The 12,895-nt window shown below is 40.5% G+C and overlaps 1 protein-coding gene across 14 annotated transcripts in view; it reads left to right on the top strand.

The window, feature by feature from the left end:
- Positions 1–12,895, top strand: part of RHOBTB1 (Rho related BTB domain containing 1) — a 130,246-nt gene that overhangs the window by 103,797 nt on the left and 13,554 nt on the right. For all 14 annotated transcript variants that reach the window (XM_074382270.1, XM_074382269.1, XM_074382274.1 and 11 more), the window contains 3 exons: positions 2,753–2,938; positions 6,629–7,602; positions 9,256–9,374. In XM_074382270.1, the coding sequence (XP_074238371.1) occupies positions 2,753–2,938; positions 6,629–7,602; positions 9,256–9,374 (1,279 nt within the window). The remainder of the gene's footprint in view (positions 1–2,752; positions 2,939–6,628; positions 7,603–9,255; positions 9,375–12,895) is intronic.

Here is a 12,895-nt window from a genome sequence, read left to right as displayed (position 1 = left end):
TTAACCAAAAGACATTTAAGCAATGTGGTACTTAAAATATGATCTTGGGTAGGGCATGGTGGCTCACTCCTGTAATCCCAGCATTTTGGGAGGCCAGTGCAGGTGAATTACCTGAAGTCAGGAGTTCGAGACCAGCCTGACCAACACAGAGAAACGCCATCTCTACTAAAAATACAAAATTAACCGGGCAAGGTGGTACATGCCTGTAATCCCAATTACTCAGGACGCTGAGGCAGGAGAATCACTTGAACCTGGGAGGCAGAGGTTGTGATGAGCGGAGATCGTATGTGCCATTGCACTACAGCCTGGGCAACAAGAGCAAAACTCCATCCCCCCAGCCCCAAAAAAATCTTATTTTTTAACTGCTTTTAGTGTGAAACAATGAGCACAGATTCTCACAGCACCTAGATGTGAATATGAAAGGAAAAAAGACTTTTATTCTGATACACAAATAGAATTTTGACTCAATAATTTGTTATTTTATCTTCAGAGGTAGTTCTGCTCTGAACACAACCTCTTTTCTTTAACTATCATCATTTTGAGGTGAAATGTTTACAGAACATTGAATTATTTTTCCAGCTTCCCCATGACATTTCATGCATTTAGATATTGATGTGACATAGTTAGAAGCTGAGCCCTGAGGACCTGTATTATGTGATGGCATGGTGCTGCTATCATCACAAGATTCCCGTTTTTCCACCCCGCAAGGTCCTGTCTGTACTTGTTTACAGGTCATCTGGATAGCAACTAGTATGTGTTCAATAGCATGAGTGTTATCATGGTAACCTTGACAACCAGGCTAGCTCTGATTTCAAAACCTCACATGCTGTATCATAAAATTCGAGAACAGAATTGACATTTAGCTACATGTCTGTCATATAAATTAAGCTCCGAGAATGATTTCCCTTAGAGCCATGTGCCTTAATAGGGAAATAGAAGGCACCAATTAGAACTATTTTATACATACTATAACACATTTAGGTCCTGGATATATTTCTTCAATTCCTTTTCTATCATTTTGAACTTTGGATATTGTCGTACTATTCTCACTGTGCCAAAATTCATGCTGGCTTTATTTTATGATCAGGATGAAGCTTACAGCAGAGCCTCATCAGATACCTGATATAAATAGGATTATGCATAATAGAAAACTCAGCCCATAAAAAATGTAAAATTCAAAGCATTCTTGGCTTTACTGGATACTGTTATTTATGCTGATTGTAACTAAGACTGAGCACAGAATATTCCACTAAGTAAATCAGAATCCCAAAGACAAGACATGTTTCCTTTTCATTTATATAGTTATGCATATTTTCACTTATATTATCCCAGCATCCAAGGATCTTTAATATCTTTATTCAAGATGATTCTAAACATTCGGATTAATACAGTCATCTACTTTAAGTCCTAGGTCCTCTTTTATAATTTGGAAATATTTTCATCTCAGGATTTTCTCCTCTATTTGTTGTGGTCTGGTGCAGCTTTTCTTGAATATAAATTTAAAGACACAGCTTGTGAATTACATTTAATGTAAGCACCCTGCAGTTTTCTGCATTGCAAATGATTATTTTTAGAAATGTTATGGTTGCTTGCATATATTTGTTTGTCTTCATTGATATGTAGAGGGGAAAGCTCATTAATGATTTAAAAAGGTGGTTTGATTCACCGACTTGATTCTTCTCATTACATAAACAATAAAGGCAATAAATTGACATCTAATGAAATTGTAAGAGTTTATTTCTGCATTTAGCCACAAGATAGTCTTGAATCCTTGGGCGTAACTTCTCCTGTTCTTTATATCCTTTTGCCTCAGTGTTTTGAAAGTCATCATTCAGCACATTTTAGCCTAGAATGATGGTTTATAATTTCTATTAAAGATACCTTTTAGCAGCTATTTATCAAACACCAGAATTGGACAACTGTTTTGCAAAATAGTTATTTGTCTTCTAGAATGGTAAGTTATTATGTAAAAGTGGAAGACTCTTATGTCAAAATTTATGATAAAGCAGTTTTTCTTTTCCCCATGTACCTGCTTTGTATCTCATGTAACATTTGAGAAATCTGCTTCCAATATTTCTCATCTTGTTAGCCATCAATCTAATTCTTGCCTGGTTACATGTTAAATATTACCTTCTTGCCTTACCTAGTAAAGAGTCAAAATTCCTGCAAATTCAGGACTTTTCTTTTCGGAAACAGATAAGTGGCTATGCTGTCTACATGTGTGCATAAGTGGGAAGAAGGGCAGAAATCCTTCTGCGTATTTGCTGACCCTGTACAGCAAATACTTGTTACATTTTCAGTAATGTTGAAACTGTTTGCTTTATCTCATTGGGATGAGTCATCATCACCTTTATGTTGTTTAAACTGGTAAAAGGTGGTTTGTATTATTTTCTTTTCTCTTGAAACTATTTCTTGTGATGAAGAGAAATAGTTCAGCATGTTGTGGTTCTAGGACTGAGGCAAGTTTGGGTAACCATCTCTACCATAAAATAACTTCATTGGAAACGTCAATGCATCAGCATTCTGCAGTGCGATACGGAAATGAACTGTTAGGCTGTGTTGGTGCTGGAATGTGGGGGCTTATCAGGCTGTTTGCATGACTCCAAGATGTGTTTTAATATCTGGTCTTTTTTTTTTTAATTGTGACATGAGATGGCATTAGAAAGATGGGGTTTGGGAGGAACCATAAGGGTAAAAGAAAAAAACAAAACATTAAAAGGCAATAAAAGCTTCTTCTGTGATTTTCTTTTAGGTCCGATGTTGTGGTCCTCTGTTTTTCGATTGCTAATCCCAATTCCCTAAATCATGTGAAAACCATGTGGTATCCAGAAATCAAGCACTTTTGCCCTCGCACACCTGTTGTCCTCGTTGGGTGCCAGCTCGATCTCCGCTATGCCGACCTGGAAGCTGTTAATCGAGCCAGGCGCCCGTTAGCAAGGTAAGCCAAGGGACTCAGTGTTTCCGTGCTCTGGCCAAGTTCAGATTTATAGGCAGCAGGTGTCTGTGTAGCCTGGCGTTCTGCTCTTCGGTGCTCCTGGATCTCATCAATCAGCCTTGGGCTTTAAGTCAGCCCATGAATCATGAGGGGTGTGCCCTGAGCCCTTCTAATAGGCACCCTCATCTCTGGTGTCAGAACTCATTTTTGTCAAACAATTGGCCAGCACTTGACGGAAATTCTTTAATTATGAAAGGATGTGAATAGAAGTACTTTGAAAAGTGTAAAGTATTAGACAAAATGTTGGTTACTCATACTAATATCGCCCTTGAAATTATCATTTACAATAAAGTTAATTAACACTTAGAGGCATCTGGGCCCCAGAGAACATCAGATTTATATAAACACACGTATTGAAGTGTTTTTCATCTTCTTGTATTCCTCAGTTTGACCTGTTACAGTATTTCATTCTCAAGATGACAGCGTCCACTTTTTGAAAACCATTTGGACCTATAGTTGCAAAACAAACAAATACAACTTTTTAAATGTCTCTAGTGGTTATATTTTTAAGTGTCACAAATGTAAAATACAACTTGAAGGAGAATTTGTTTCACTATATTTAAAATGCAGATATTGACTTTGGTGGGGTGTATTAGTCTATTCTCATGCTGCTAATAAAGAGATACCTGAGACTGGGTAATTTATAAAAGAAATAATTTTAATCAACTCACAGTTCAGCATGGCTGGGGAGGCCTCAGGAAATTTACAATCACGGTGGTAGGGAAGAAAACACATCCTTTTTTGCATGGCCGCAGGAGAGAGAAGAATGAGAACCGAGCAAAGGGTGATCCCGTTTATAAAACCATCAAATCTCGTGAGAACTTACTCACTATTATGAGAATAGCATGAGGGAAACTGCCCCCATGATTCAGCTACCTTTAACCAGGTCCCTCCCATAACTCTTGGAGATTATGGGAACTACATTTCAAGATGAGATTTGGGTGGGGACACAGCCAAACCATGTAAGGAGAAATACGTTTCTTAAAATATGAGCTCCCTCAAATTCCCTTTATAAAAAACGTTTTATGTTTTTTTATTTTATTTTATTTTATTATTATTATTATTTTTTATGTTGAGCTTTTTGGCTGTAGAGCATTTCTTTCCAAAAAATTTTGATATTAATACCTTCCTTTAGACTGGGCACAGTGGCTCACATCTATAAACCCAACATTTGAGGAGACCCAGGTGGGAGGGTTGCTTGAGGCCAGGAGTTTGAAACCAGCCTGGGCAACATAGTGAGACCACATCTCTACAAAAATAGAAATAAAAAAAATTTAAAAACATCAACCAGGCCTGGTGGTGCACACCTGTGGTTCCAGCTACTTGAGAGGCTGAGGTGGGAGGATCGCCTGAACTTGGGAGGACAAGGCTGCAGTAGGCTGTGACTGCACCACTGCACTCCAGCCCAGATGACAGAGCCCATCTCAAAAAAAAGCAAACGGCAACCAAAAAACCCTTATTTTGATATTTACCTAATAGGCTTATTACAAAGTTTTATATTGACACGACATTTTATGCTCTGCAAGCAAAAGTAAATGGTACTTTGTTTACACAGTTTCTGGTGTTCTAGGTATGTTTTGCATTAAATTTCTAAAAACACTTTATATTCAGTTTCCACAATCTTTCTGTTCTTAAGTGCATGGACTAGAAATTGAATATTAGGAGCCACATATAGGTTAGGAAGACCACAGTGAATGAGAGACTGCCCTGCCTCGGCAACTTTCTTTATAAAAGAGTAGTTTGTGATAATCAGGCCTCACAATCGTGGACTGGAGGAGAGCCGCAGAGCTGTTGAGAACAGTAGAGGAGACAGTGACTTCTGCAGAGCAGTTCTACGAAGATTTTGTGAAGGAGTTGGTATTTGAGCTAATCCTTGAAGAGTTTTATCAGTTGGTAAATTTCAAGCCCATCTTAAGAACAAGGAACACAACGCCCACAGGAGCAAAGTTAGAAGTTAAACCTTCTTCCCTGCACTTCCCTTCCACCTTTATCAACACCCTCTAATTTTCCCTCTTATCCATCCAAGTCATCAAATTCAAATTCTCGCCAGTATCATCTTTTTCTTCCTAAGACCAGTGCCTGTTCTATATATTACCTTTGGTGTTGAAGGCTAAATACTGATATCAGAAGATAAGTTCCTAAGAATGTGTGTTAGAATCAAGCAAGTGTTTGTAATGAGTGTCACAACAAAGCACTTCCTGCCCATGTTCTGGAACCATCTATGCCTTTACCATGCTTATACCATAACCCCAGCACTGTACTGAGTCTACTGTTTCCAAAACTTTGTCCTCCTAGGGTTTGATTAGATTGTAAATGGTCCTTGTGTGCCAGCCTAAAGGGTATGGACTTTATTCCAGGGACTTTGTGAAATCAAAGGAAGTTAAAACAGAACTGCTGCCGAGTCATAGTTGTGTTACGTAAGGACTTTTCTTGCAGCAGTGAGGACTGGGGACTAAAATGTGGGGAGTGGGTGTGAAGAAAGATTAGTTAAGGGGCTAATGCACCAGTCCAAGCAAAAGATGAAGGCTTGAAGAAGGGAGTGGAGGAAAAGAGAAGGGGATGGTTTGAAAGAGGATTCACAAATGCAATAGAGAAGAGCTGTAGGAAGTGGATCATTTAACTAGGAGTGGGAAAGTCTGGGCTCTACTTGCTTAATAGAGGTCTCTCAGCAGCCTGCAAATGTGACCTCAGACAAACCTTTTGACCTTTCTGCCTCAGTTTACTCAGAATGTACCTCACAGGGCTATTGTGAGGCTCAAATTAAAAATGTATATGAATGCATTTTAAAGTTATAAAGTAAACTTCAAGCATAAGATGCTGTTGATGAAGATGAAGGAGATGAAGATGGTAGTGATAATGATGATAAAAGCTAACATTTATCAGGCACTTACTGTGGCTAAATACTATGCTTAGCATAGTCATACTAATTATTTAAACCTTTCAATAGTCCTTCAAGATATAAGTACTCATTATTATTATTATTTCCCCTTTACAGGTGGGAAAGATTTAATGAGGTTAGTAACTTAATGAGGTTAGTAATATTTAATGAGGTTAGTAACTTACCCAAGATCAAATAGCCAGTAAAGGGATGATACTTCAGTTACTGTGGTTACTGCTGAGAGGATTCTTTTAAAGAAGTAAAACTCCCTATTCAGGCACATGGTCGTATAACATGACCATATAAACATGGTCATGTAAATGAAACGTCCTAAGGGATCTACAAAAAAGCTATCATAATTTATATATCAATTTAGCAAAATAACGAGATAAAAGGTCAATACACAAAAATCAATTGTATTTGTATAAACCAAGAGATGAACAATTGGAAAATAAAATTTAGAAAACATTTCCATTTATAATAACATAAAAATATGGAATATTTATGGATAAGCTTAATAAATTATGTGTAAAATCTGTGCATTGAACCTATGAAATATTTGAAAGCACTATATCTTCCTGCAATCATAACTCCTTTATAGTTGAAGGACTTGAGGCGGTGGCAGATTTTTCCAGAGACTAAAAGCCTCACTCGAGTTTTCAGCATATAGTTCCATTAGGTGATTAGATAGGTCCTGGTTACTATTTTTTTCCTAAAATAAGGATGATCATAATTTTTAAAATGTTCTATTTCAGGCCCATAAAGAGAGGGGATATTTTGCCCCCAGAAAAAGGCCGAGAGGTAGCAAAGGAACTTGGCATACCATACTATGAAACAAGCGTGTTTGACCAGTTCGGGATCAAGGATGTGTTTGACAATGCAATCCGAGCAGCGCTGATTTCCCGCAGGCACCTGCAGTTCTGGAAATCCCACTTAAAGAAAGTCCAGAAACCTTTACTTCAGGCACCCTTCCTACCTCCAAAAGCCCCTCCACCGGTCATCAAAATTCCAGAGTGTCCTTCCACGGGGACAAATGAAGCTGCCTGTTTACTGGACAACCCTCTGTGTGCCGACGTTCTGTTCATCCTTCAGGACCAGGAGCACATCTTTGCACATCGAATTTACCTTGCTACCTCTTCTTCCAAATTTTATGATCTGTTTTTAATGGAATGTGAAGAATCCCCGAGTTCGAGTGAAGGAGCTTGTGAGAAAGAGAAGCAGAGCAGAGATTTCCAGGGGCGGATTTTGAGTGTTGACCCAGAGGAGGAAAGGGAGGAAGACCCCCCTAGGACACCTCAGACAGAGCAGTGGAAGTCTTCAAACAAGAGCCTGGTGGAGGCTCTGGGGCTGGAAGCTGAGGATGCAGTTTCCGAGACGCAGACTTTGGCTGGCTGGAGTAAGGGCTTTGTTGGCATGCACAGGGAAATGCAAGTCAACCCCATTTCAAAGCGGGTGGGCTCCGTGACTGTGGTCAGGATGGACTCTTCAGTCCAGCCAGGCCCTTTTCGGACCCTGCTCCAGTTTCTTTATACGGGACAACTGGATGAAAAGGAAAAGGACTTGATGGGCCTGGCTCAGATCGCAGAGGTCCTAGAGATGTTTGATTTGAGGATGATGGTGGAAAACATCATGAACAAGGAAGCCTTCATGAACCAGGAGATTACAAAAGCCTTTCACGTCAGGAAAGCCAACCGGATAAAAGAGTGTCTCAGCAAGGGGACGTTCTCAGGTGAGCGCGCCGCGGGGCAGATCCATTAATGCCTTTGTGTTTCACTGAACATTAGCCAGATGTGACTATAGCTAACATTTATAAGTGCTCATTTTTTCCATATACCTTTCTAAGCTACAGGCATTAACTTAATTCTCCTCAGACTTAAGGGTTAAATATGATCGTCTCCATTTTGCAGATGGGGAAACCAAAGGAGAGAGAGATCAGGTAATTTGCCCATGATCACACCGGCAGTAAATGGAAAAGCCAGGATTCGAACCCATGTTTTTGTCGGTATCAAAACCTGTTCCATAAACCACCATGGTATCACACTGCTCCTCAAGACTGGATCAGGGACCCCCTGAACCGATCTCCACTGGGCTCATTGCATACAATTCCCCTTCAGAATCCATCCTCTGAGCAATTCTATTCTCCACTAACCCTTAAGCACTGATCCATGACAAAAATCAGTGATCTTGAGTTGAGTCCTGAGGCCACTAAAGTCCTTGAGGCAATTTTGGTGGACCTCCACCTTCCTACAAAAGGCGTCTCACCTGTTTCCGTCCTCTTTCCTTTTCTGTCCTCATGCTCCTTGGCCCTGCGCTTCTGTAGTTTTCTTGCCCCTCCTTTGCCTTTGGTAACTATGCCATATGCTGCCCACAGTACCCTTTCGTAATTGTTAAGCACACTGGTGGCCTGCATCCAATATGGGTTATTGACCCATGCTTGTACTGTCTTACACTTGGACTGTTTTCGTTCTGAAATTGTCCTCTGGGTGGGTGTGTGGGTGTGTGTATTCCACTGTAAAAAGTTGACTTCCTGACTTCTATTTATTTGGATACCTTTATCTTTGTCTTTATCTTTTATAATCTCTGCCAGGGTACTACATATTTATCCAGTGGTTACTAAAGACTCAGTTCATTCGTTTTAAAGCTTATGAGTGGTATTTACTTCAAACACTGGCCACTGAGGTACAGAAATAGTCTTGAAAATTCATGAAAAGAATATGTTACAGACCTACAGTAGCTTAAACAGTGAGCCTCAGGGAGAGTTGATTAAGTCAGCCCCTCCTTACCGGAGAGGCATAGTAATTGAATACAAGCTGGGAGTCTCAATTGGATTCTATTTCTTTTTTTTTTTTTTCTCTAAGCTATGAAATACAATTTAGGAATAATTGGAGAAATTTGAATAGGAACTATATAGTGGATGATAGTAGGGAATTATTTTTATTTTTCTTAGGTGTAATCATGGTATGGTTATTTAGGAGACTGTTCTGAGTATTAATAAGTAAAATGTTATAAGTTAAAATATACATCAGACAAACATGCCAAAATGTTAAGGGATAAATGAGCGATTATCCTACTGTTCTTTCCACTGTTTTATATGCTTAAAGTTTTGCATAGCAAGGAGGAAGAAATATTCCCTCTCTACTGTTGCTTTCTGGTTCAGAAAGTTTTTGTCCTGACTTTATATGTGATGATGTTAAATGCATGCTCCCTTAGGTGGGAGCTGGATATGTCAAGGCCCAAAGATGGCAGTTGACATAAAATTAATAAGTAAAGGCACTCAAGAGAGAGTAAGAGAAACGCAGGTTGGTGGATTCGAGAGCAGAAGCCTTGGTTGAAGCTCTCCGTGAAGCTGGCTCATGGTTGTGTTTCCTCAATCCCTTGGCAGATGTGATATTTAAATTGGACGATGGAGCCATCAGTGCCCACAAGCCGCTGCTGATCTGTAGCTGTGAGTGGATGGCGGCCATGTTCGGGGGGTCGTTTGTGGAAAGTGCCAACAGTGAGGTACGTGCCTTCCCAAAAGCATAGTGGTGTCTATGAATGTGCGTGTGCCTGTGTATTTATATAAGGTGGGTAAATGGCCAGATGACTTTAATCCTTCAGCCAGCTCCATGAAATAGCTCCTTAACAGTGCTTAGGTGTTCGGTCACCTTTTTCTTAGCTCTGCAGTTCTGAGGAGCTATTGTTTATTGGTCACTTGTGTGGGGGCACCTGGGTGCTTTACATCCATATATCCTTTCATCCTCAGAGCCATCCTCATCCATGAAGACATGATCAGCTGTACCTCTTGGCAAATGTCACAGGCACGGTACTATCAAAATCAAGTACAAGAGGAGCATGTCTCCCAGTAGTTCAGAAAGCGAAAAGAGTTCTTCAGCCACCTGAGTCCTGGGCTCAGCTCTGCCCCTAACCAGACAAGGGACCTTAAGAAGTCACATTCTTGTGCCTCAACCTCCTCATCTGTAAGCCGAGGGATACACTAGATTGTCCTTGAGGTTACCATGAGCTGCAATACTATCTAAGGCTCTGCCCTGACTTGGCCTGTGTTGAGGGGATTTGAGGGTTTGTTAACTTTAGGGAGGCAGTAGCGGAGCAAATGTTTGCTCCCCTGAACACACCCCTTGAGGTACTTAGGCCTAGTGGAAGTAGCTGTGTCACTTGTCAGCCACTGACTCTATCTCTAGAAGGGGGATATGCTTAGAGCAGCACAAACAGCATCTTGAAGATCCTATGTCTTTTCTTTCTTGTTGTTTTAGTTTTAACTGACTAATAATAATTGTACATAGTCATAGGGTACATGATGTTTTGATATATGTATATTGTGGCATGATCAAATCGGGCTAATTAGCCTATCCATCACCTCAGATCTTTACCATTTCTTTGTGATGAGAACATGTAAAATCCTCTGTTAGCTATTTTGAAATACACAATACATTATTGTTCACCATAGTCACCATACTGTGCAATAAAACGCCACAGAAAAAAATGCAGGTGCATTAGACTATATGCAACTGTGGTCCTAGGTACTTGGGAGACTGAAGTGAGAACACTTGAGCCCAAGGTGTTTGAAGCTACAGTGAGCTATGACTGTGCCACTGTACTCCACCCCAGGAGGTAGAGTGAGACCCTGTCTCTAAAAAGCAAAGACACACACACAAAGAAAACACCAAAACTTATTCCTCCTATCTAACTGAAACTTCGTACCCATTGACAGATGGCTTTCCTTTCCCCATCCACCCCCTAACCCCAGCCTCTGGTAATCACTGTTCTACTCACTACTCTCTACTTTGGATTTAAACATTTTTAGATTCCACACATAAGTGAAATACTGTGCTATTTGTCTCTCTGTACCTGGCTTATTTCACTTAACATAATGTGCTTTAGGTTCATCCATGTTGTCTTGAATGACAGCATTTTCCTCTTTTTAGGGCTCTATAATATTCCATTGTGTATAGGTACCACATTTTCTTATCCATCCATCCGTTGATGGGCACTTGGGCAGACTCCGTATCTTGGCTATTAAGAATAGTGCTACAGTTAACATGGGAGTGGAGGCTCTTTGTCTTTTCACAAACTGTTAAAAAAGGAAAACATTCAATTTAAGCACTTCTAACTTTAGGAGTGAGCAAGCATTTTTGTGGAGTTTTGCAAGTGTTTTTAATATCTTTTTTAAAAAATAAAAATATGGGTACACTCATCCATTTTATTGTCCTAAGAGGCTTGTTTTGCTTGTCTCAGCATCTTTCCAAACTTTTCCAAGAAATGCTGAAAACAATAGCTAACTTTTCAAATGAGGCACTAGCACAAGAAATTCGAGCACTCCCACTGTGACCCAGGAGCCTACATTTGCATCCCCAAGTAGGGAAACAGAATCCTAGAATCATAAGCCTTGGATAGTAGTGGCCGAGAAGATCACTAGGCCGCTCTCCTGTATCCAGAACAAGTTGCAGCTGCTCCTAAACCACCCCCCTCCTTCCAGGCAAAGGACTAGGGAAAATATATTAGAGTTATCCTGATGACCTCTTTTGGTGTCTACTAGCCTTTCTAAACCAGGAGACTCTCACCTGTAACTAATGAAAGTCTCTTCTGTGCTTGGGTCAAATGTATTTTGGAGCATGTTACTAAGACAATTACAGTACAGGGGAATCTGCACAGTTACAGGACTGTGGGACTCAAATCACAACTCCTCCACTTACCAGTGACTTGGGCAAGTGACTTAACCTTTGTTGGTTCTGGTCTCCCCATCTGGAAAACACAGGCGTAACTCATACTGTGGTTGTGGGGTATGAGAGTCACTACTTGCAAAGCACTTTAGAAGCATTAAATCAGTGGTAGCTGCCACTGGACTTATTTTGATATTGTTAGTAGTAATGGTATTCTTTCCTTCTTGCATCCAGAAAAAAGCAGGGCAGCCACCAATTTGTAAAACCTAATCCAGTTGGCATTTGACTGACTTCAGCGATCTCTGGAGATAAAGAGCTGGGAGGCTCGCTCCCCTGCTTTGTCCAGCTCACTGAAGTGCATGCTGATTGTGCAGCAGGGGGCCTGCTATTCACAGAGCAGGGAGAAGTTGATCGAGGTCAGGAACACAGGCACAAAGGGACACTGTCAGAGCTGACCTCACGAATGCTAATCCCCTTTATCCCTTCCAAGAATGGACTGTAATCGTCTCCAGATTAAAATGTGCAGTAGAGGTGACCAAAACAAAAACTTGGCAGCAAATGTGAGTGCACATGTATATGCTTGTTTCATAGCCTCTCCTGGAAGAGGCCACCCATTTAGCACACTCCGCTGGAGAGATGAGGTCCCTCACCACTTAGAACTGGAGTGGAGGCTAATAGGTTTGTACAGATTCAGACCAGCTCAAGACAAAGACCGTGGAGCCAAGCAACCAACTGAAGGCCTGTGCTACAATTCATTCAGCCAGTGTATTAAGAATGCAATGACCTGTTGACATTTCTGCCCCTTCTCATCCCTTCTCTTTATTTCCTGTGTAAAGTATAATACAGGCTCAGTTCAACCTTGGCCAGGTGGCTCAGTCTAAACCTGTTTCCTCATCTGTAAAATGGGGATAACAAGAGAACCTTCATTAAAGGGCAAGGAAGGTGTGAGAAGCATTGAATTTGCTGCTTAGAACATACAAATGTTCCATACATGTTGTGACTATTATGCTAGAGTTTTCTTGTTAAATTCTTTCCAGACGGGGTTAAAGGTAATTGTCCCTGGAAAGCTCTATGTTAAAAGCCCCCGGTTCCCTTTCTATACTAGGAAAGTATAATACAGGTGGTTATAGTTGAAGGGGAAAGGCACTCAGCTAGTTAATGCTCCATGATTAACATAGGTGCATGTTCACACTTCGGATTTGGCCTTGGTAGGCCACTTTTTAACTTTCTGTCATCTGGAGAAAATCTGAAAATCTGATACCCACCACATACCGCCCCCACCCCCGCCATGAAACGCAGCCTTTTTTGGAGAATAGAATTAATGTGCATATCCAGAAAAGAATAAAATATGCCTATGTCCAT

Source organism: Saimiri boliviensis, chromosome 12 (genome assembly GCF_048565385.1).
Source record: "Saimiri boliviensis isolate mSaiBol1 chromosome 12, mSaiBol1.pri, whole genome shotgun sequence".
In the NCBI taxonomy this organism is placed as follows: domain Eukaryota; kingdom Metazoa; phylum Chordata; class Mammalia; order Primates; family Cebidae; genus Saimiri; species Saimiri boliviensis.
The sequence above is the reverse complement of the archived record's forward strand: the minus strand, read 5'-3'. Positions and strand labels throughout refer to the sequence as shown.